This window comes from Bufo gargarizans, chromosome 5 (genome assembly GCF_014858855.1).
Source record: "Bufo gargarizans isolate SCDJY-AF-19 chromosome 5, ASM1485885v1, whole genome shotgun sequence".
In the NCBI taxonomy this organism is placed as follows: domain Eukaryota; kingdom Metazoa; phylum Chordata; class Amphibia; order Anura; family Bufonidae; genus Bufo; species Bufo gargarizans.
This window is the reverse complement of record NC_058084.1, coordinates 450,749,670-450,773,017: the sequence shown is the minus strand read 5'-3', so window position 1 is coordinate 450,773,017 and position 23,348 is coordinate 450,749,670. Positions and strand designations below refer to the sequence as shown.

The window sequence follows — 23,348 nt, the reverse complement described above, 5'->3', positions numbered from 1 at the left end:
AATAGCCATGATAAAGAAAGAAGAATAGAGGTTTATGAAGGCTTGTGGTTATGTCAGATGGATCCAAACATTCCCAAAACAGTAATAAACTGATTCTAGTGAAATATTTAATATTTTTCTACAATTTTTTTTGGGCAGGGCACTACTGGAAATCCACATGGACGTCTTCCTGTGCATGTGTACAGGGGTCCCGAAACTCCATTGACATGCACGGGATGCGGATTTCATGTGAATTTCACGGCTGAATACGTATCTAAATCTATGTAAAACAAAACTCACTGGGGCTCATTTACAAAGAGCGGCTTTATTTGTGGGTCTATGCTCGCCCCCCTGCATATGCCTCGTTTTAAATTATGCAAATCCTCTGGCAGTTTGCGCGCCTGAAGAAAAAGCTACTACAACCCCTGACTAAAGTAGTTTTTACTCCTCTTTTACACCTGTTTTCGGGCGTAAAAGATAATACATTTGCCAGAGCCAAAACCCAGACCCCAGGTCACCCCCAAATATTGTGGCACAGGCATATAAAGGGGTCTAGCAACTATTTTTATGCCAAAAACAATTGTAAAAATGTTAGTAAATGACCTTCATTGTACTCTTACAAAGTAAAAGGGTCTGGGAAGGCATTATTACACGGCTCCAGCAGGGGGCGCTGCAGGGCAACAAAATCATGTAAGCTACTAAAATACAGGACAAGACCGTCCCTCTCACAGAGCAAAGGAAATAGGAAACAGATAATGTCCCAGCTGCTGCTATACCGAGCGCATGCCTATCAAAGGGAACCTGTCATCAACGTTATGCTGCCCATAATAAAACGGCACCATAAAGTATAGACAGTTGAGTTGATTTCAGCGGTCTGTTATTTAAAAGTTAAAAGTAAGTGGTTGCCGAGAACCAACATCACGATCATTGCAGACTGGGCCTGGAAAAGAGTCAAGGCCACCTGAGAAGAGTCCTGGTTATTCATGAATTTCTGCTCTCCCTGCCCACCTTCTATCGAGTTTTCTCCCTTTCTCTCTAGGAGAGAACTGCCAATCATCAGCAGATGGTGAGAGAGCAGGAGATTATGAATAACCAGGACTCTTCTCAGGTAGATTTGACTCTTCTCAAGGCCTGGGCTGCAATGATTATGATGCTGGTTCTCGGCAACCACTTACTTTTAGCTTATGAGTGACATAGCGCTGAAATCTGCATTTCTGTCACTATTTTATGCAGCCCTCAGTGAGGTCAGCATAAAGTTGATGACAGGTTTTCTTTAAAGGGATTCCCCCTAAAATTACTATTCAATCAGATTTGTATCATAAAAGTTATTTAAGTGAGAGTTCGGCCACTGGAACCCCTATCAGTTTTCTTTTGGAGCAAGAAGTTTTCAGTCTTATGGCCTCATGCATACAACCACGTGCTGACCTCGCCTGTGCTGCGGACCGAAATGCATGGGCATCGACCGCATGTCTGCCGTCTGCGGACGTGGACCCATTCACTTAATGGGGGTCCGCAATCCGCACCGCAAAAAGAGTAGAGCATGCACTACTTTTTTGATGAGCAGAGGCACTAACAGAAAACCCATGGAAGCACTCTGCAGTGCTTCCATGGGCTTCCAATCCGTGCCTCCATTCCGCACCGCACCATATCTTCCGTGGGCTTCCAATCCGTGCCTCCATTCCGCACCGCACCATATCTTCCGTGGGCTTCCATGCCTCCATTCCGCACCGCATCATATCTTCCGCGGGCTTCCAATCCGTGCCTCCATTACGCACCGCACCATATCTTCCGTGGGCTTCCAATCCATGCCTCCATTCCGCACCATATCTTCCGTGGGCTTCCAATCCATGCCTCCATTCCGCACCGCATCATATCTTCCGTGGGCTTCCAATCCGTGCCTCCATTCCGCACCGCACCATATCTTCCGTGGGCTTCCAATCCATGCCTCCATTCCGCACCGCATCATATCTTCCGTGGGCTTCCAATCCATACCTCCATTCCGCACCGCACCATATCTTCCGTGGGCTTCCAATCCGTGCCTCCATTCAGCACCGCATCATATCTTCCGGATGCGGATCCATTCAACTGAATGGGTCCGCGTCCATGATACGTGCGGGTAAATATTAATTATATCTCACAAATTGTGTCCATTGAGATAATAATATAACATTCCAGCATATGGGACCCAAATACATAATTTCATATTTCCATAGTAATTCTCATAATAATTGGGGACTAGTCCTAGTTATTCACTGCACTTCACACTAAAAAGGGTGTGCACTGCCCTTTTTAGTGCATCACATGCGCACACGACCGGTGTCCGTATATTGCTGCAAAATGCGCTGCAATACGGGCACGGACCTGCAACGGTCGTTTGCATGGGGCCTTATACTTGGTAACGTTCAGAATGGAGATTCAGAAAAATGTCTCACAAAGTGGTGTCCCTGACCCCCTAAACAAATACAGGCCACGGAGCAGACCCCCTAAACAAATACAGGCCACAGAGCAGACCCCCTAAACAAATACAGGCCACAGAGCAGACCCCTTAAACAAATACAGGCCACAGAGCAGACCCCCTAAACAAATACAGGCCACAGAGCAGACCCCCTAAACAAATACAGGCCACGGAGCAGACCCCCTAGACCAGGGATCAGCAACCTCCAGCACTCCAACTCCCAGAATGCTTCATTCACTTCTGTGGGAGTTAGAAGAACAGCTGAGCATGTTTGCATGCTGGGAGTTGTAGTTTGACAGCAGCTGGAGTGCCGAAGGTTGCTGCTCCCTGCCCTAAACAAATACAGGCCACAGAGCAGACCCCCTAAACAAATATAGACCTTAGGAACCCTAAATAAATATAGACCCCCGGACTCCTGAATTAAATATATCCCCCATCCCCCCCCCCCCCCCCCCAAATAATACAGATCCCAGATCAGAACACCAAAATAAATTTAAAAAACTGACTAAAGCCCCTAAAAAAAGTGCACATCAGACCCTCAACCCATTATAAAAACCTAACACCAGACCCTCCTTTGTACTGGCCCATGATCAGCTTTACATACCATATGTATCTCTGGAGTGGGGTGAGGGACTATTTTGTATATGTGAGGGACTATTTTCTATGGTGGGGAGGAAGTAGTTAACAACAGCTAATGCAATCCATCCTGGGAGATGCAGGTATTTGATGAGCTGCTGCCCACCCACAGAAATGGAAGAAAGTCCTCCAATTATGTGAGTAAAAACAGTTTTAAATTTGTCGGATAATGCCTTTGATAAAGACCACCAGACCAGACACAGACATTCACCTCTCCTCCGCAGGCACCTTCACAGACAACATGGGCCAGTAATAGGGTGCTGACTGCAGTGCTGGGAGTAAAGAGCAGAGAAGCAATGTCAGCATGATCAACCCTATTTAACCAGGCATAGTGCTATGATGAACAAAGCAATATATTTATTTCCACATACATTAATTTTTATATTTATGTAAATTGGGTATTTGGAGCACCAGGGGGATGGCCATAGCTCTGGGAACACCAATAAAGCAATGCCTTCTGTGCTTTCTGTACTTCCCCTTTCCCTCTGGATCTCGTCCAGCCCTCTGTTCTCGCGGCATCGCCAAACTCAGTGACTCGGACCTTGTGCAGTGGATCTGAGGAGCTCGGAAAGCAGAGCTCATCTGATCCACGATGCAGGCACCAAGTCACTGAAAAGACTCAACGTTTGTGCAGTGGATCCTTCTGCTACTTCCCAAGCTCAGGAAGCCGCATCTGATTCACTGCGCAAGCACCGACTCACTGAGCCATGGCACTGCAGCGAGGGCTAGATGAGATGAATAGCCCTGTCACTCAGAGTAGAAGGGGGAATACAGAGAGCACAGTGCTCCAAATGGCCAACTTACATAAATATGAAAATGAGTAAATGTCTGCACTTACTACCTCTGAAGAGAAAAGAAAAATATAGTTTTACTGACACTAATGTGTCTTCTGGAAGTGTAACCAGGACAAGTCATATGAGCTTTATCACAGGGTGTATAATATTCCTATCTCTCCAGTGTTTATTACGATGCCAACGGCATGACTTTTAGTCACCACCAATACTGTAAGACGCCTTAATGTCACAAGGGAAGAAAATAAGTTACTGAGAGACATTGTGCTGCGTCCATCACAAGCACTGCTGTGCAGAATTGAATAAAGATGGTAATAATGCAGACTATGAGGCTCATACAGGGCTTGGCATGGACAGTAGTAATTCTCCACCTTTGCAGAGACCTCGTAAAAACAGATTTTCGTATGAAAATTTTGGTAAAATTGTTGTCGAAAACTGGAGTGTAGGAACCAGTAGGAACCATCTTGGTGTGTTCGATACTTCTGTCCCTTGGTACAAGAAAAAGCTACAACCTGCGTCATTTCCAGATCTATCACAGAACCCTGGCCGAATAAAACGTAGCTTTTAATACATTCTCAATGAAATTACAATGTCAAGAATCAAAAGACAAAACCATACTAAAGGGTCCATAATACCAAACTGGTATGATCTAGTCAAATATAAATGAGAGGGGCATCAGGCATATGATCACAGGGGCAAGCCAGGTAGACAGTGAGTGTGGGGGCACAACTGCAGCGAGCCCCTGAGGTGCTGGTGCAGAGGATAGGAGTGGTAGTGGCCCTGATGAGGTGTTGTGTGTCACATTGTACTCCCTTAGGCCATTGATCCCTCGGGATAGGTGCAGTGGAAAGGTGGTTTGAAGAATCAGGACAGAAGTAAACATATAACAGTCTCTCTTTACTTGAAGAGTGCAAAATATAACTTGTAGTTCATCCAGCAGTGGTAGGTACATAGTGAAGTTTCGCTAACCAGGTGAGGAGGCATGGTTGCTGGTTAGGTGACAATTAAGTGGCACTTGTGGATATAGGTGTTCAGGATGTGTTACAGGCGTGGAGGTAGACTGGCCTGGCAGTGTTCTAGGGGATGGTGTCTGAGCTGTAGTCCCTCACCTGCAGCAGGGTCTGTAAAGCTGTGGCTTTCCAGATCACTCTGCTGTATAGGCACACTGAAGTTCTTTGAAAGCAGTGTTCTTGATTCTGGCAGGTTTCCTGGAATAAGGGTCTCACAAGGGAATATATATATACATCTTAAAGGGTTGTTTTTCCATAATGGGCATTTACCGTATCTCATAACCACAGAATAGGGTGATAAATGTCTAGTCGCAGGGACCCCCACCAATATATTTAAAGGGGTTTTGCCATATACTATTTTTCACTCTAACATTTACCGGTATTTTTTTTATCAATTACTCTACCTCCCATTCCTCTTTGGATATTTTTTTTTATTTTTTTTCAAATTTACCTCATTTGCAGTTTTTTTTATTATCTCCCATGCTTGAATCCTAATTCCTGGTTTGTCATGTGACTGCTGTTCCATCATACCTGGGCAGTGAGATGCGTCCTGACATCAGCAGATCATGTGACACTAACCATACACCCTTCCCTATGTCCTACATTACCAGGCTCCATAGAGGACGTAACTAACAGAAACTGAAAATCGAAACAGATTTGCCACTGGGTGCAATGGTAAGCTAGTAACTCTAGAATCAGACAGTTTTGGTAAATGGTGGTATTTGGGAACAGTGAGACTCTATTTAATGTCTATGGGGGTGACAGAAACATCTGACATGGCAGGGGGGAAATGACTGGTTGTTTGTGTAATATATGGATGCCTGAAGTCCTCCAGAACGGGAGTCTGGCTCATAAACTGGGGTCTTGTGCTGCAGAGAACCATATAATCTTATTGAGCAAATGCACAGGGGTTGCCTTTATTTAAGCAGTTGTACAAAATTAGAATAATATGGGTGCATTCTTCCAGAAAGTGTGCCACACTTGTCTACAGGTTGTAGGTGGTACTGCAGCTCATCCTCATTCCCTTCAATGGAGCTGAGCAACAATACCAGACAAAGCCCATGGCTAGGTTTGGCACTGTAAGGAAGAAGTCATGTTTTTCTAAAACCCTTAAAACCCCTTTGATTTATAACATACGTATTCGTAGTCAGGGTAAGCCATGAGTACGGTCTGATTATTTTATTACTGTTTTGTTTATTAATGTTTTTTTCTACCTTCTATAGATACTTTGTAAGTCATTTCATGCAATGTGTCATTCAAGCAGTCACAAATGAATCTGAGGGTCATCCTGATGTCTCATCTAACGTGGGCAGCTATAGGACCTTGTGACCTGTGGCTTCATCACTGGGTTTAATAGAGGAAGCGGCATTGTCTTGTGATTAAGGCCATATTGGCAACGAGCTGGGAGTACAAAACAGACAAGAAGGCCTCGCCGCCTTCAAACCACACATTTCTCTATCTCTTATGCGATAATTAACATACCTAATGTCTGTCTATAGGAGGCTCTCCAGCCACCAGCACCAACATTACTGTCAGTATAAAAGACCAGGAACAGACGATTGCTCGAGCTTCTTATAACCGGAGGCAGAACTTTCCCACAGAACTTCCCAAAACGTTTGGCATAGATGTCTGATCCATCGTAGACCGAAACGTGGTCAAATGTACAGGAACCCGACCCCTCTACATCAAACTCATTGAATCTGTAAACAAACATATTATTTTACATCTGTAATATAAGAATATATATGGTTAAAGGAGTTTTCTAACAATCTGAAGCCCCCAATATACAAGGGTGAGTCCAGAATTATTTCAACATTTCTCGACATAATGTCCTTGCTTTTCAATATACGGTACTTTTTCCATCTGTCAGCAATCGTTTGTATCCCTTCATAAAAAATGTTTTAGGCTGAGCTGTGAGCCACAAATGCATCGCTGTCTTCACCTCTTCATCGGACGTGAATCTTCGTCCTCGACATAATACACTGTCACTCGTCTATCCAACAGAATCAGTTTGTGTACGCTCAATGTTGTCATCCGTCGTGGACGTGGACGGGCGTTTGGCTTCTTCTTCATGGCTGACACTCGTGTGACGTTCCTTGAAATTCTCTATCCATTCATACATACTTATTCGCGACAAAACCATTTCTTCATACTCTGCACAAAGTATTGGCACAGCCTCAGACCAAAAAAAAACCAAAATCACTGCACGCTGCTCTTCTTTCATGCAAATCACAAGTCGGGTGGCCATTGTTCCTCACAACGCAGTCACAAATGAATTGCCGTAACACATTCAAACCAGCACACCATTGACTGAGGTGATTATGTAAAAAAAAAATAAATGTATTTGTCTTTTCTGAGAGTTGATTAAAATAAATTTCACATTCATTTTTGACTCACCCTTGTGAAAAAATAATAAAATGTGTTTATCTTTAAAGGTTTATTTGAACTTTCTTTTTAGACTTTTTGACTCCCACCACTTGTGGAGACTTGTGGAGAGAAGCATACTTACCTGCTCTCCGCCACTTGGTTCCAGCTCCTTCAGTCCACCACTGTTGTCCCCTGTATGTAAACTTCCAGAATGGCCCTGGGTCACTGTGGTCACATGCAGCTTGGGAGAAACATCACCACTGCATTGGTGCACATGACCCTATCCCCACCGGAAGTTTACATGAGGAGACTGGAGTGCAGGAAAGACAGAGCTGGACTGAAGGAGCCAGAACCAGTAAGTATGCCTACGTACCTCCACAGGTCCAGAACTGGGGGACCCAAAAAGTATCCAAAAGGTGGAATAACCCTTTAAAGCGGAGGCAGAGGAATTGGTGGGGGTAAAGGTAAAAACTATTCAAGGAGATTTTGTAATTGTCAAAAAGAATTACAAATTAAATGCTCAATCTTACTTAAGTTCTATGATCCTGTTCTCTTCTGCAGTGAGGAGATAGGTGCAGTTCATGTTGTTGTGGTAGTTGGTGAATGAATGAGTTGGGCTCCTTATGGTGCCAGAAGTTCTGTTAAATGTTCCTCCACAAGCTGAAATTCAGTACAGATTATTCATTGTATCCACAACATACAACAAGTATATTATGACCTCAAAAATGAATGATTCGTACAGGTTAGTAGTACTGTACCTATAGAGGATGACTGCCTGCAGTTTATTTTACTCGGTGTGTGCTCCTTGGTTGCAGAGCTTAGATCTGTGACTACAGTGTCTACAGTGTCTACAGTTTGTATGAGGTAGTCTGAGATACGCCCCCTGCCTCGTCATTGGTTCAGGATGCTCATCTTTCCCTCCCCCCTCTAGCTCTTTCTCCTCTCATTGGCTGCAGTGTATGAACACAAGTCTATCACAGGCTCACCATAACATCAGTGCATGGAGAGAGGATTTCCATTATAGTAAGGGTAGAATGATTATAAAGTACACCAGGGAGAAAAAGATGGGCCGCACATATAATGAGGCATTTTAGCCTAGGGGCAACCTAGAGGGCTTCTTTAATTCAGTTTTTATTTTGGGTAAAAGCTCCAGGGATGATGGTTGGCCATACATTGACTGGAGTTACTTACAGTATAGCCTGTAGGTCGCCATAAATCCATGCATGGCTACGGTAGAGTCTGTATAGAAATTAATTGACATAGTTCCTCTACTGCTGATGGGTGCAGGTATGGTGTCACCACAGAAGGTCGCCAGGGGGCTTCCTGAAGTTGAGGCTCCGCTGAATATTTTCACTCTGTCCTTACATGCATTGTCTGTAAAGAAAAGATGGTACAATTAACTCCATAATACAGAGATGTTGTCTGGCCTGGAGAACCTCTCTTCTGATTATGGGCCCCCCTGAGACCTGATGATGGAAAACAGCACTGCTGTAGAGTCTTGTCAGTTGTCATTAGTGATGAGCGGGGGGTCAAATTCGAATTTGTGATATTTTGCGAATATTTTGTAGAATATTCGTCGAATATTCGCAAATTCACGATTTTATTTTTTACTCGAAAAATCGGAAAGTTAATGATTGTGTAATATGCGAATTTTCGTAATTCGAATTTTTTATTGCAAATTTCTCAATTTACAACTATTAGACAAAGAAGATTATAGCACTATATTAGCTAAATTGCTCTATATTCGATTTTTTTTTGAATATTCGCTATATTGCTATAGCTTAGTTTTTTCGAATATTCGTAATATTCTAAAACAAGAATATATAGCACTATATGGAATATTCAAAAAAAAAAACTACTATAGAGCAAAATTCGCAAACACTACTACTCCTAAAGTCAAGTATATTGTAGCCTTCTTATTGGCCCACAAGCTAGAAGCAGGGAGGGATCATGTGTACTGATAAAAAAAATAAAAAATTGAGTAAAAAAAAATTCGAATATTCGAAATTACGAATATATATATAACTATATTCAAAATATTCGCGCATTTTCAAAGTACCTATATTTGCTATAAAAATTCGAAATTCGAATATTTGTGATCAACACTAGTTGTCATCACAAATATCTAGGAGGACAATTAAAGTAAATGACCTTTGCTCTAATTACGCAGCTCTCTGGGACTATTTAACACTATGTAGCGCTACGTGGTCAGGGTTTAGCACTATGTGGACACTTGCACCACGTAAGCAAAGTACCGTACTCTGGGTACAGTTTGCCACTGTATTGATGCTATAAGTATATGTCCAAATATGCATATACTCTTTACTGAAATCCTTGTAAAACCTGCATCAAATCCACGTACCATTGTTTCCAGTGGGGCTAATCAGCAGTCAGGTCAGGGGCATCACAAACTGCAAATCTATGGCTTAAATATAAGGGGCACCTCAGATTTCTGCAGTAAATCTGTAGTGACCCAGTGGATGGCTGTTAAAGGGTTAAATGACTATGCAAAGTCATCAACTGCAGCTCTCACCTGTGAGCTTTCTCTTGGAAGCACGAAAAAAGGTCCCGGACAATGACCATGTAGCCTTCCACAAAGAAAAATCGAATCCAGCTTCCCGAAGCTGGATTCGATTTTTCTTTGTGGAAGGGTTAAATGACTGTACTGATTTGTTATAGTCTTTATTCATGACAGAATTGTTATTTTATTGCTTCAGTTTACCTGAAGGTTGATGTGCATGGTTATAGGAGAAATAAAATGGCCGCCACCCTTTTAGTACACACAGAACCTGACCTAATCACACAGGAAGACAAGTTACTTCACAACACTGAGCTAAAGAGCTGCCTCATCCTCCTCTCTGCTCTGCTTGTCATGGAATATGATCCTGAATACAGATGATACGATCTTCAGCTGAATCTCTATAGGAATGGGGTTCAAGAGGAGACATGAAGTACAGAGACGACGGACAGGACAGGCTGTTGTAATGGAGACTGCATGCAAGAGCTGCTGCTTATTACTACATCCCCATCCTCCTCCTCCTCCCCATGGACTCCATTCCTACAGAGATTTAGTTGAAGATCTTATCATTTGTATTTAGGATCATAACCCCTGACAAGCAGAGCAGAGAGGAGGATGAGGCAGCTCTTTAGCTCAGTGTTGTGAAGTAACTTGTCCTCCTGTGTGATTAGGACAAATTTTGTGTGTACTAATAGGACGGTGGCCATTTTATTTCTCCTAATGGTCGCTCCCCATACAAAACAAGCCATTATAACTAATGAAAGGTATTTGGGAATATATTTATAATAAAGTAATATTTAAGTATTTTCATTTTATTAATTCCTGAAGAACCCCTTTAAGAGGCGCCTAAAAGGCCATGCCCCCTCCTGCTACACGCCATCCTCTTATCATGGTTTTAAAAATTCACAAAACAGAAAAAAATAATTATGTCAAAAGTTGCTTGAGCAAAAATTTGAAAGTTTTATAACTGCCATAAATGGGTTATTACGGTAAATGTGTTTAAACTGTCTTTTCAGCCTGTATTAGGGAATGGCTTAAATGGCAATTTCTTGACTCTCATGTTATAATCAGAACTGTTCCATGTCCCTGTGGAGGAGAACCAATAATACAGCTTTTAAACATCTCCATCTAGAGGTGCAAACTGAAGGGGAAGATTTATCAAAACCGGTGTAAAGGAGAACTGGCTTTTCTGCCCATATCAACCAATCAGATTCCACCTTTCATATTCTATAGGAACTCTGAAAAATGAAAGGAGGAATCTGATTGGTTGCTATGGGCAACTAAGCCAGTTCTACTTTACACCGGTTTTGATAAATCTCCATGGTCATGATATGCCGATACTCACACTCAAGTTCAAAGGTGAGGAAGGTGAGGACTATGAACATGCCGTCATCCGCCTGGATGGTATAATTGCAATTCAGGTTGTTCTCGTATTTGTTTGGATAATTTGAAGAAACGATTCGGCCGCTCGGTTTTGTGAAGTTTGAGCCACATCCTGCAAGACAAAATCATTCATGTGACATGACAAGTGGATGTCTCTGTGCCAACGGGAATCGGGTGAACTAACGAGGGGAGGGAACGCAACCACAGAGGGGGCCGACTGCTGTGATCAGGGGGCGTAAATTGGTTGGACCTCCGCCGATGAAACAATATGCAACCCAAAAAGCTGAAATTAAATACTGATGGTCGTCAGTTTCCCCACTCAGGAACAGGGATCGTCTTTTTGCTCTAGTATTTAGTTATTTATTAGGCTCATTTTTGTGCTTCTCCTTTTCATTACATCTGTGGTCTCTATGATCCTCCTACCAAACACGTTCCAAAGTCTACTTGAAGGACACACACAAGTCAAGGTTAGGAGCCATATCTGGATATTGCTATAAAATTTCTAATCGCTTTTATCCCCCTCCTGCTGCAGCCAATTTTTTTTTTGTTACCACCGCTTTCCAAGTACCATAATTTTTTTTATTTTTCTTTCGACATAGCGATATCAGGGTTTATTTTATGCGGGATGACTTGTACATATGTGTTCTATAATTGAGAAACTTTTAAAAGATTATTTGTGGGATGGAATGGGAATAAAATGTCATTCTGCAATTGTTTTTTTTTTTTTTTTTTTACAGTGTTCACTGTAAGGGCTCATGCACACGTGTTTTGTGGTCCGCAAATTGCGGATATGAAAAACACGGATAACGCCCATGTTCGTTGCGCAATTTACGGAACGGGTCATCTATAATAGAAATTCCTATCAGGACATGTTCTATTTTTTTCGCAGCCCCGCGGAACGGAGCAATGGGTGCGAACAGAACATGGAGTGCTGTCCGCATCTTTTGTGGCCCCAATAAAGTGAATGGGTCCGCATCCAAGATACAGAAAATGCGGCTCGGATGCGGAACCAAACAACGTTCATGTGCATGAGCCCTAAACGTGACAAGTCAGCTTTATTCTGCAGGCCAGCACAATTATAGCGATACCAAATTTATGTGGTTTTTGTAATGTTTTAATACTTTTACAAAATAAAAAATACTTTTAGAAAAAATGTTTTGTATGTTGCCATATTCTGAGACTCATAACATTTTTAGGTAGGAGCAGAGTGGCTTATTTCTGCTTTAATTTGTTTGAGCTTTAGTTTTTTATTGGTACTATTTTGGGGTACATATGACGTCTTGTTCACTTCTTTTTATTACACTACATTTTATTAGGCAGCCAAAAATCCTAGCATTTCTAGCATTGTGATTTAATTTATTTTTTTATAGAGGACCTTTCATCACAATAAAAAATCTAAACTAAGTATACAGACATGGAGAGCGGCGCCCGGGGATCTCCCTGCACTTACTATTATCCCTGGGCGCCGCTCTGTTCTCCCGGTATAGGCTCCGGTATCTTCAGATTTTAGGCTCAACCGGGAGGAGCCTGCTCTTGTTCTCCTGGGCGTCTCCTTCTCCCAGGCTGGAGTGCTGGCCAATCGCAGCGCTCAGCTCATAGCCTGGGAGAAAAAAAACTCTCATGGATAATAGTAAGTGCAGGGGGATCCCTGGGCGCCGCTCTCCGTGTCTGTATACTTAGTTTAGATGATTGTAATGGTTCAGAAATGTACAGACATGGCAATACCAGTTATGTTTATTTTTTACTGTTGTTATTTTTTTCTACCTTAGGTATTTTAAAAATGTTTTTTTTTTTACTTTTGATATTTTTCTAAACATTTAAAAATTGTACTAACATTTGTTATGCTTTTTTTTAGTCTCCCAAGGGCAATTTAATATGCAATCGCTTGATCACTTCTATAATACACTGCAGTACTAATGTAATACCCCAGAGTGGTATTCCCACCTCTTTTCTCCCCCTACTATCTCTTACGGTTGACCCAATGTCATCTTATGCACTTATTCCTATGTCCTTAAAAAAATGTGCATTTATTCCATGAAACTGTTATGTTATGTTATATGTAATGTTCCTGGTTCACCAGCAGAAGGCGGCAGTGTGGGCAGAGCTAGTTTATTTGGAATGAAACCTTTTTGTCCATTCCAGCTCTCTCTAGAGAGGGAGGAGTTTAGTTAGTGAAGGCAGTCTAGCCTTCACCTTCTTGGGGAGAAATTGTGTGCAGAGTTGAGAATACCCCCTCTAAGGGGAAGGAAGAAGCGAGCTCGCCACATTGGGAGAACCCTGCCTGGGTCTGCAGAACACCTTCAGTTCTGTTAGACCTGGAGGCCCAAGTTACAAGCCTCAGAAGCCAGGAAGTGTAGTTCCCTGGATAAAGATAAAGATCAAGATAAAGCTAAAGAGACAGAGTCCAACTACAGAAAGTAAAGTTCAGCAGAAAGGCAAGTAAAGCTACTGTTCAACTATATACAAGGTCTGGACTCAATTTATTCCATCTTCACCACCATTCAACTACCCTTTTCACTGCAGTGGATGGCCACGCTTGGGGTTCCAAGATATCCAGGTAGGAGCACAGTGACACATGCAACACCACCAAGAGACATTAGGCCACCCTTACACCACTCTGGCATTCCTACCCTAGGTACTCCAATATCTACTAAAAGGGGGACCCTGTCCCTCGTTGCTGAAATGCAACTGGCGTCACCAAAAACACTTTCCCTTTAAGGGACCCAATGCCCCTTGCCTTGCCACCTGCCTGCTGCACTAGCAGGGTGTAATAGGAGTACTATGATACTAGGTACTACTTCACTAGGCCATGGCTGCCATGACAACCACTCGACACCCCATAATTGCTCACCTCCTGAGCCCACTCCATTCAATCCTGACTTCTGCCGTACAAATATGGTTGATGTCAGAAGGGACTTAAGAATGGTCAAAAGAAAACCTTGTCCCTATTCTATCATTTAGGGACAGTCCATAATTTTAGGGACAGTCTTGACAAATTTGGGCTTTCCCAGGCTGAACAGGGATGGGCCATGTGTTGTGTTAGCCCCACCCATAACTAGTCCCACCATGGTTGGGCCCTCTTAAGGGGGACCCTTAAATGCCCTAAATTTTCTTAGAAGAATGTTGGAAAGTATGTACAGACTTTTTGATTTTGGGGGAAATCCCCTTGAGGTCTTGGTGGTAGACCCTTTACTTACTGCTGCCGAAGTTGGTCATGAAGCCGTTTCCTTGACCGTCTTGTGACTGAAACATTATTTTCACAATACTGCCGGGGGAGATGATAGGACCGGGGACTGTATTTCCACAGGCTGTGGACAACAGGACCTCATCTGTCTCTTCAGTACCACTCCATACCTAACCAAGCCAGAGAGAATTAGATTAGATAAAAAAAAATGAATTCAGACAGTAAAGTAGGCAATATCGATAATAACAATATATTAGTAAGTGCCTTCTATTAACTTTCTCTACATGATAAATGCCATTTGCTGAAGTGAGACAACCTCTTTAACCCCTTAGGGACCCATGACGTACCGGTACGGCATGTTTCCCGAGTCCTTAAGGACCCATGACGTACCGGTACGTCATGAGTTTAAATTGAGATTGTGGCGCCCCAGGGGTTAATCCGCACAGGATGCCGGCTGAAATCATTCAGCCGGCATCCTGTCACAACGCCTGGGGGGGTCATTTGACCCCCCGTATCGGCGATCGCAGCAAACCGCAGGTCAATTCAGACCTGCGGTTTGTTGCTATTTCTGCTGTTTCTGATCGCCGCGGTCCCTGACCGCGGCGATCAGAAACTTTAGTGTGGCACAAATCTATAGTGATCACCCCCCCTGCACCCCTGCATGATTTTAGCCTGGTGGGAGGTGCAGGGGGGGTCTTGCGGGCGGTGTGGGCGGTGCGGGAGGCGGGCGGTGCGGCAGGCGGGATCGCGATCCCCCGCCCGCCGAATAATCGTTGGCTTCTAGTGGGTATACCAGGGTGCCAGCACATTGCTGGCACCCTGGTATAAACGGCTGACATCTGTGAATGGATGTCAGCCGTTTAACCCTTTCCATACAGCGGTCCGTACGGACCGCTGTATGGAAAGAGTTAACAGTAAGATGCGGCTCCCTCCCTCTCCCATCGGGGGGCTGCTGTGCCTTTGCAGCCCCCCGATGGGAGAGGGAGAGAGCCCCCAGACAGCCCCCCGAAGCCCCAGTCCTTACCCTTCCCCGTCTGCGAAGTTGTGGCAGACGGGGAAGGTTCCCATGGCAACAGGACGCCTGCTCAGGCGTCCTGCTGTCCATGGTGCTGAACAGATCTGTGCTGAAAGCATAGATCTGTTCAGTGTAAGTAAAATACAGTACAGAAACATATATAGGTTCTGTACTGTATTATGCAGACACCAGACCCACTGGATCTTCAAGAACCAAGTGGGTCTGGGTCAGTAAGAAAAAGTAAAAAAAATGTGAAAATCAAAAAACACATTTATCACTAATTAAAAATGAAAAAAAAAAAAATTCCCTACACATGTTTGGTATCGCCGCGTCCGTAACGACCTGATCTATAAAACGGTCATGTTACTTTCCCCGCACGGTGAACGCCATAAAAATAAAAAAATAAAAACTATGAGAAAATTTAAATTTTGCCCACCTTACTTCCCAAAAAAGGTAATAAAAGTGATCAAAAAAGTCGCATGTACGCCAAAATAGTGCCAATCAAACCGGCATCTCATCCCGCAAAAAATGAGACCCTACCCAAGATTATCGCCCAAAAACTGAAAAAACTATGGCTCTTAGACTATGGAAACACTAAAACATCATTTTTTTTGTTTCAAAAATTAAATCATTGTGTAAAACTTACATAAATAAAAAAAAGTATACATATTAGGTATCTCCGCGTCCGTATCGACCGGCTCTATAAAAATATCACATGAGCTAACCCCTCAGGTGACCACCGTAAAAAAATAAAAATAAAAACGGTTTAAAAAAAGCAATTTTTTGTCATCTTACGTCACAAAAAGTGCAATAGCAAGCGATCAAAAAGTCATATGCACCCCAGAATAGTGCCAATAAGACAGCCATCTCATCCCGCAAAAAATGAGACCCTACATAAGATAATCGCCCAAAAACTGAAAAAACTATGGCTCTTAGACTATGGAGAAACTAAAACTTTTTTTGTTTTAACAATGAAATCATTGTGTAAAACTTACATAAATAAAAAAAAAGTATACATATTAGGTATCGCCGCGTCCGTGAGAACCTGCTCTATAAAATTACCACATGATCTAACCTTTCAGATGAATGTTGTAAATAACAAAAAAAAAAAACGGTGCCAAAAAAGCTATTTCTTGTTACCTTGCCGCACAAAAAGTGTAATATAGAGCAACCAAAAATCATATGTACCCTAAACTAGTACCAAGAAAACTGCCACCTTATCCCGTAGTTTCTAAAATGGGGTCACTTTTTTGGAGTTTCTACTCTAGGGGTGCATCAGGGGGGCTTCAAATGGGACATGGTGTAAAAAAACCAGTCCAGCAAAATCTGCCTTCCAAAAACCGTATGGCATTCCTTTCCTTCTGCGCCCTGCCGTGTGCCCGTACAGCAGTTTACGACCACATATGGGGTGTTTCTGTAAACTACAGAATTAGGGCCATAAATAATGAGTTTTGTTTGGCTGTTAACCCTTGCTTTGTTACTTGAAAAAATATATTAAAATGGAAAATCTGCCAAAAAAGTGAAATTTTGAAATTGTATCTCTATTTTCCATTATATCTTGTGCAACACCTAAAGGGTTAACAAAGTTTTTAAAATCAGTTTTGAATACCTTGAGGGGTGTAGTTTCTTAGATGGGGTCACTTTTATGGAGTTTCTACTCTAGGGGTGCATCAGGGGGCTTCAAATGGGACATGGTGTCAAAAAACCAGTCCAGCAAAATTTGGCTTCCAAAAACCAAACGGCGCACCTTTCACTCTACGCTCTGCTGTGTGGCCGTACAGTAGTTTACGGCCACATATGGGGTGTTTCTGTAAACGGCAGAGTCAGGGCAATAAAGATACAGTCTTGTTTGGCTGTTAACCCTTGCTTTGTTAGTGGAAAAAATGGGTTAAAATGGAAAATTAGGCAAAAAAATGAAATTCTCAAATTTCATCCCCATTTGCCAATAACTCTTGTGCAACACCTAAAGGGTTAACAAAGTTTGTAAAATCAGTTTTGAATACCTTGAGGGGTGTAGTTTATAGAATGGGGTCATTTTTGGGTGGTTTCTATTATGTAAGCCTCGCAAAGTGACTTCAGAGCTGTAGTGGTCCCTAAAAATTGGGTTTTTGTAAATTTCTGAAAAATTTCAATATTTGCTTCTAAAGTTCTAAACCTTGTAACATCCCCAAAAAATAAAATATCATTCCCAAAATAATTCCAACCTGAAGTAGACATATGGGGAATGTAAAGTCATCACAATTTTTGGGGGTATTACTATGTATTACAGAAGTAGAGAAACTGAAACTTTGAAATTTGCAAATTTTTCCAAATTTTTTGTAAATTAGGTATTTTTTTATGCAAAAAAAATTTTTTGGACTTCATTTTACCAGTGTCATGAAGTACAATATGTGACGAAAAAAACAATCTCAGAATGGCCTGGATAAGTCAAAGTTTTTTAAAGTTATGAGCACTTAAAGGGACACTGGTCAGATTTGCAAAAAATGGCCAAGTCCTTAAGGTGAAATAGGGCTGAGTCCTTAAGGGGTTAAGATCAAAGCTATATGGTTTTTAAAGACCAGGATGTAACATATGCAGTACCAAGACCTTGGGGTATGTGCAATGTACCATGTTCCTGATACACTGTAGACCAACAGAAAAGTTAGGTTGGCATTGTTTGGCATTAGGAATGGGACTTACCATCCCATTCTTCCCCTTTTGGTAGGAGTGGGCTGGTCTTACTTCCTGCTAGGAGGGAAAGAGCTAGCTAGGTTAGTGAGGAGTGATGAAGCACGAACATGTGCTCCCCCTCTGGACTACAGAATCATCTCAACTGTGAGGAACACTTCTCCTCGTAGACTGAAAGTACAAGACTGTGGACATTTTACAGAGCTAGGGTGCTACAGTCAGCTTCACAGATACTGCTGCAGGTCAGGGAGAACATGTTAGGACACCCATCACCATAGCACAGCTCAGACAAACACAGGCAAAAGCCTGCATTTATCAAGTGGACACCTACAGCCACAGGTGCCATATTATAGCAAAGGCAAATCAGGAGAGAGAGAAGGACTACCCCACAGTGCTATTGTCTGCCATCTTGCCTGCCACCATACCACACATCATCTGGGGATAGAGACATTACACCTTGTACAGACGACAGCTGTATGTACTGTAAATCATCCTTTGCACTCGGTAAAGAAAAACTTTTGCTTTTATTAAACGTCTACCTGATTCTTTCACTTCACCTTTTCGCTGCACCGAACCCCAGGGAGCGATGGCCTGAGGAAGTACACCGTGACACAACATCTCATCAGGGCCACTACCACTCCCATCCTCTGCACCGGCTCTTCAGGGGCTCACTGCAGATATCAAAAACTATTCAACAGGTCGAATTGATATCTCTGCTACAAGGGGCTTAGAGGTTCAGGATTCCTACATTAGAGATAGGGGGTTTAAATCAGTTCCTACCATGGGGCAAAGTGATAATACATGTGACCCTCCAGACAAGTGGTGCTCAACCGTATCTGGTCCAGGCGCCGGATTGTCACATTGTAACACCAGAAAGGTGTAAGATCTTTACAGACTATCGATGCTGTGTATGCTGTAAATGTCCGATAGATAGGGGATCCACTTCTATTAGTAAAATGGTGGTCTCCTGCTTCTGTTTGGTCTGATTTCTTGTCCTTTTTGTCTGGTTTGACAAAGTATGGTGTATTATTTAACGTGGTTGTCCAAGATTTTTTTAAACTTGTAAGGGTCTGTGTAAAATACCGTAAATGAAAAAAATGTACCTTTGGAATTGGAATATCCCACCATTCTTAGGCCGCTCCTGCAGCAGTCGATATGAGCACTGCAGCCAATCAATGGCCTCAGTGGTCATGTGGCATTCAGGCACGTGATAAGTGATTGGGTGCAGTGGTCATGAGAACAATGAACATTATGTAAGGGTTGCAGACCCACTGCAGGAGCAGTAAATTATAAAAAAAGTAAATTTTTGGAAAATTAATTTTATACAGTCCCCTAAAAATTTTACTAAATCTTGGAAAATGCATTTAATGTGATGGCATATCATGAGAATATGACATTACTTTCTGATCAGTTGGGATCTGACCACCGGGACCGGCACTGATCCTCAGAGTGAAAGGTCTGGGGCGCTAGTTTAGTGAATCAGGATATTCAGATGACAGTAACCAGCACATAATATGTCCTTGTACGGGCAAAATGCTCCGAAATTCTACAATGAATGATGTCTTTGTAGTTTTCCAAAGAACAATATATTCTTAAAAGGCCTCATGCACACGACCGTTGTGTGTTTTGCGGTCCGCAAACTGCAAATTTGCGGAACGACACGGACAGCCTTTAATATAACTGCCTATCCTTGTCCGCAAAGCGCGGACAAGAATAGGACAGGTTATATTTTTTTGCGGACCACGGAACGGAGCAACGGATGCGGACAGAAAACTGAGTGCTGTCCGCATCTTTTGCGGCCCCATTGAAGTGAATGGGTCTGCATCCGAGCCGCCAAAACTGCGGCTAGGATGCGGACCAGAACAACGGTCGTGTGCATGGGGCTATAGATGTAGATGCAGTGCGCCAAATATATCACTAAGTAGGAACGTCTCCTGGAAATATGATGCCTACAATGTAACAGGAGTCTCAGGGATATAATGGATCATCGGTATGCTGTCCATGTCCATTACTGAGTGACTCTGCTTACAGTAAGTACAGGACAGATCTGTGAATCACTCCGGGCCTATACATCACAGTACGTATCGTACAGTATTTGTTGTCCGCAGCTAGTCAGAAGAGGTCTGTGGTTTTATAGCTCAGAGTATGTATGAATATTTAAACCTAAGGCCTGTTTCACACTTGCTTTGTTAATTCCGGTATTAAGATCCGGCAGAGAATCTCAATACTGGAATTAAACGGATTTGCTTTGATTTTGCACATCAGGATGCATCCGTTCCGTTAGGATCCGGTTGTGTGAAATCAAAACTGAAAAAAACGGATCCTTTACTAAATACATTGAAAGTCAATGGGTGACGGATCAGTTTTTTTAGGCTGCTAAAAAAAACAGATCCGTCACCATTGACTTACGTGGTTTTTAGTGACAGATCAGTTTTTTTTCCATTTTTAATGATCGGGCACAAAACCGTAGCTTCTGACATCCTGATGCATCCTGAACGGATCTCTTTCCATTCAGAATGCATGAGAACTAAATGGAACCATTTTTTTTTTGTTACGGTATTGAGATCCTCTGCCGGATCTCAATACCGGAAAACAACAACGTAAGTGTGAAACAGGCCTAAGCTGGTTGTCCTTCCCCTAGGGGCAGTTCGGCATCAATCATCTATGTGCCCTTGGACAACAGATTCACTTAATCTAGCTGACAAGTTTTGTATGTTAAACATATGGCCTTATTAAGACCGGCGTCTAAAACGCCAGTCTTAATAAATGACCTTAAAACCCCTATTCTGTACTGTAAAGATTACTTTTCAGCAGTCATCTCATTATCATCGCAGGCAGGATTACACTGACAGTTAACACCCATATATAACCAACACAGGATCCACCATTCATAATAGGCCATGGTCAGAGTCCACCTCCTGCCTCTCCTCCCCCTCCCTGCACCATGACCTCTGCACAGGTTACAGAGCATGCCCACAACAATCTCCTGCCTATTGTGTCTACGGTCCATGTGGCTGCTGTAAACAATATCTGTGTGCTGTTAAAGGGAACCTGTCACCAGGAAATTCACTGATAAACCAGGCACGTTGTCTTGTAGGGCTGGCTCAGCTGAATGTAATGATACCTTTCACTTAGCGATCTGTTGCTTCATATGCCAATGAGCAGTTAAGTGCATTGGGGACAGGCTCAAGCCACTGTGTGCACCTTTGTTCGTCCTGCTTCCTCTACCAGCCCCTCTCTCCCCTTGATTGACAGGAGAGGGAGGAGCAAGGGTGCACAGAGTGCCTTGGGTCCGCCCTCAGTGCACGCAATTGCTCATTTGCATATGGATTAAAAGTACTTTTTCTCTAGAATGAAGGAATGGATAACTATATAAACGTTATCATCACATTCTCCTGGGCTAGCCCCAAAAGATAGTGGTTTTAACAGGGAATTTCCTGGTGGCTCCCCTTTAGGAAGCTGGCCGTTATGCCCCAGTCTTGCAATTCTTTATGGAACATTTACGCTTCTATTTACCACTCCGTTTCTACCGACCTTCACATAGCTTCTTTCACATTGTCCGCTGCTGTCAGGAATATTGAAGTTCTCATTAAATGTCAGTTCAAAATGGCTGCTCTCATGCGTTTGGATCGTCCATGTGCACCTGCTGTTGGTGGGGAAATTTAGTGGCCAGCCTGGAGATTTTATATGGCCGCTATCTGCATGGATGTAACCACCACACCCTGGAAATAGACAAGGAAAACTGAATGTATTGGAGTAATGAACAGTTTAGAGGGTTACATGAACGGACGGCCAGGAGGCATTTATCTCTCTGGGAGTGGCACCAGGGGGCGGTGAGCCACTTGCCCTGTCTGCCACAGTTTTGAAAGGAAGCTTTCTTCGTTTGCAGATGACCACCTTAGAATTCAACCAGTCCAATGTATTCTTAAAGGGGCCAATGACGAAGTACCCTAAGCACATTTCTCAAACCAGCACCTGGATCTGAATACTTTTATAATTACATGTAATTATACATTTAGCACAGCCAGTGAGCTATTCAATAAAATGTATCTGTATAGCGCCACCTGCTGTTTGTTCTTTTCCTAATTTTCTGTCAGTCTCAATAAGCTCGTCGAACGCGCTCATACTGCCACCAGCCATATATTCTATTACAAGCTGTGGCAATTACAGAGAAAGAGCTGCAGCAGAAAGGACACACTCCCTGAGCTGCCAGGCTGAAGATAATCTAGCAGAGCAATGAATGTGGAGATCCCTGGACCCATGTGAGGTACAGGGCTGGTTCTAGCTTTGTTGGAAAGAGATTCTCATGTACTGTATGATGTCTGATTTAAATTTTTTACATCAATTATAACATAACCCCTTTAGGTGGATTTGAAACGCGGATTAGATTTCAATAGTTTTCAGTTGATGCTAGAAGTTCTGCTCGCTTTAAAGCGAACCTTTCACCAGGATTTCACATAATAAACTATTACCAGTACCTTATAGATCATCCTCATTGTGTTTCAATGCATTCTTGTGCCGCTTTCTTGGGATGGATATTCATGAAAAAAACGAGTTATAAAGTCCTCGCCTCCAGCTCCTGAAGTCACGCTAGGAGTCAAGGGGGTAGCCCTTCCCTCACTCCGGGCTGTACCTCCCCTGCTCTAACCCCGCCTCTAAGTAGTGTAACTGACACCCGGCTCAGTCGCCGGGACCGCGCTTGTACAGGCGGCGCATGCACCGTCAGACTCGAACGCGATCCTGTAACTGAATCGCGCGTGAGGAAGAGAAGACAGGCAGGCATCGGGGACGGCGCATGCGCGATTCAGTTACAGGAACACGCTCGAGTCCGACGGCTCATGCGCCGCCTGTACAAGCGCGGTCCCGGCGACTGAGCCGGGTGTCAGTTACACTACATAGAGGCGGGGTTAGGGCAGGGGAGTTACAGCCCGATGTGAGGAAAGGGCTACCCCCTTGACTTCTAGCGTGACTTCAGGAGCTGGAGACGAGGACTTTATAACTCGTTTTTTTTTATGAATATACATCCCAGGAAAGCGGCACAAGAATGCATTCAAACACAATGAGGAAGATCTATAAGGTACTGGTACTAGTTTATTAAGTGAAATCCTGGTGAAAGGTTCGCTTTAAGCACTAGTTATATCTGTTATTTAAAAAAATATGCTTTTTTTAAACCGTAAATGCTAGTCCTGAGTAATGGCTCGCCCCTGATAAAAAGCACCCGTCAGCTCTACTTTTAAAATACTAGTATTCCCCATAATATAGCAATTCTACAGCATCTATTCATATAACGTTGCATTGTGCCATCCCTCTGTTATTCCTCCTAGAAATGTATGAATCAGTTGA

General features: G+C 43.0%; 1 protein-coding gene across 1 annotated transcript in view; it reads right to left on the bottom strand.

The window, feature by feature from the left end:
* CUBN (cubilin) overlaps positions 1-23,348 on the bottom strand; it is a 231,021-nt gene that overhangs the window by 21,745 nt on the left and 185,928 nt on the right. The window contains 6 exon segments of the mRNA XM_044294650.1: positions 6,354-6,571; positions 7,769-7,898; positions 8,430-8,612; positions 11,102-11,251; positions 14,337-14,493; positions 21,540-21,727. Coding sequence (XP_044150585.1) covers positions 6,354-6,571; positions 7,769-7,898; positions 8,430-8,612; positions 11,102-11,251; positions 14,337-14,493; positions 21,540-21,727 — 1,026 coding nt within the window.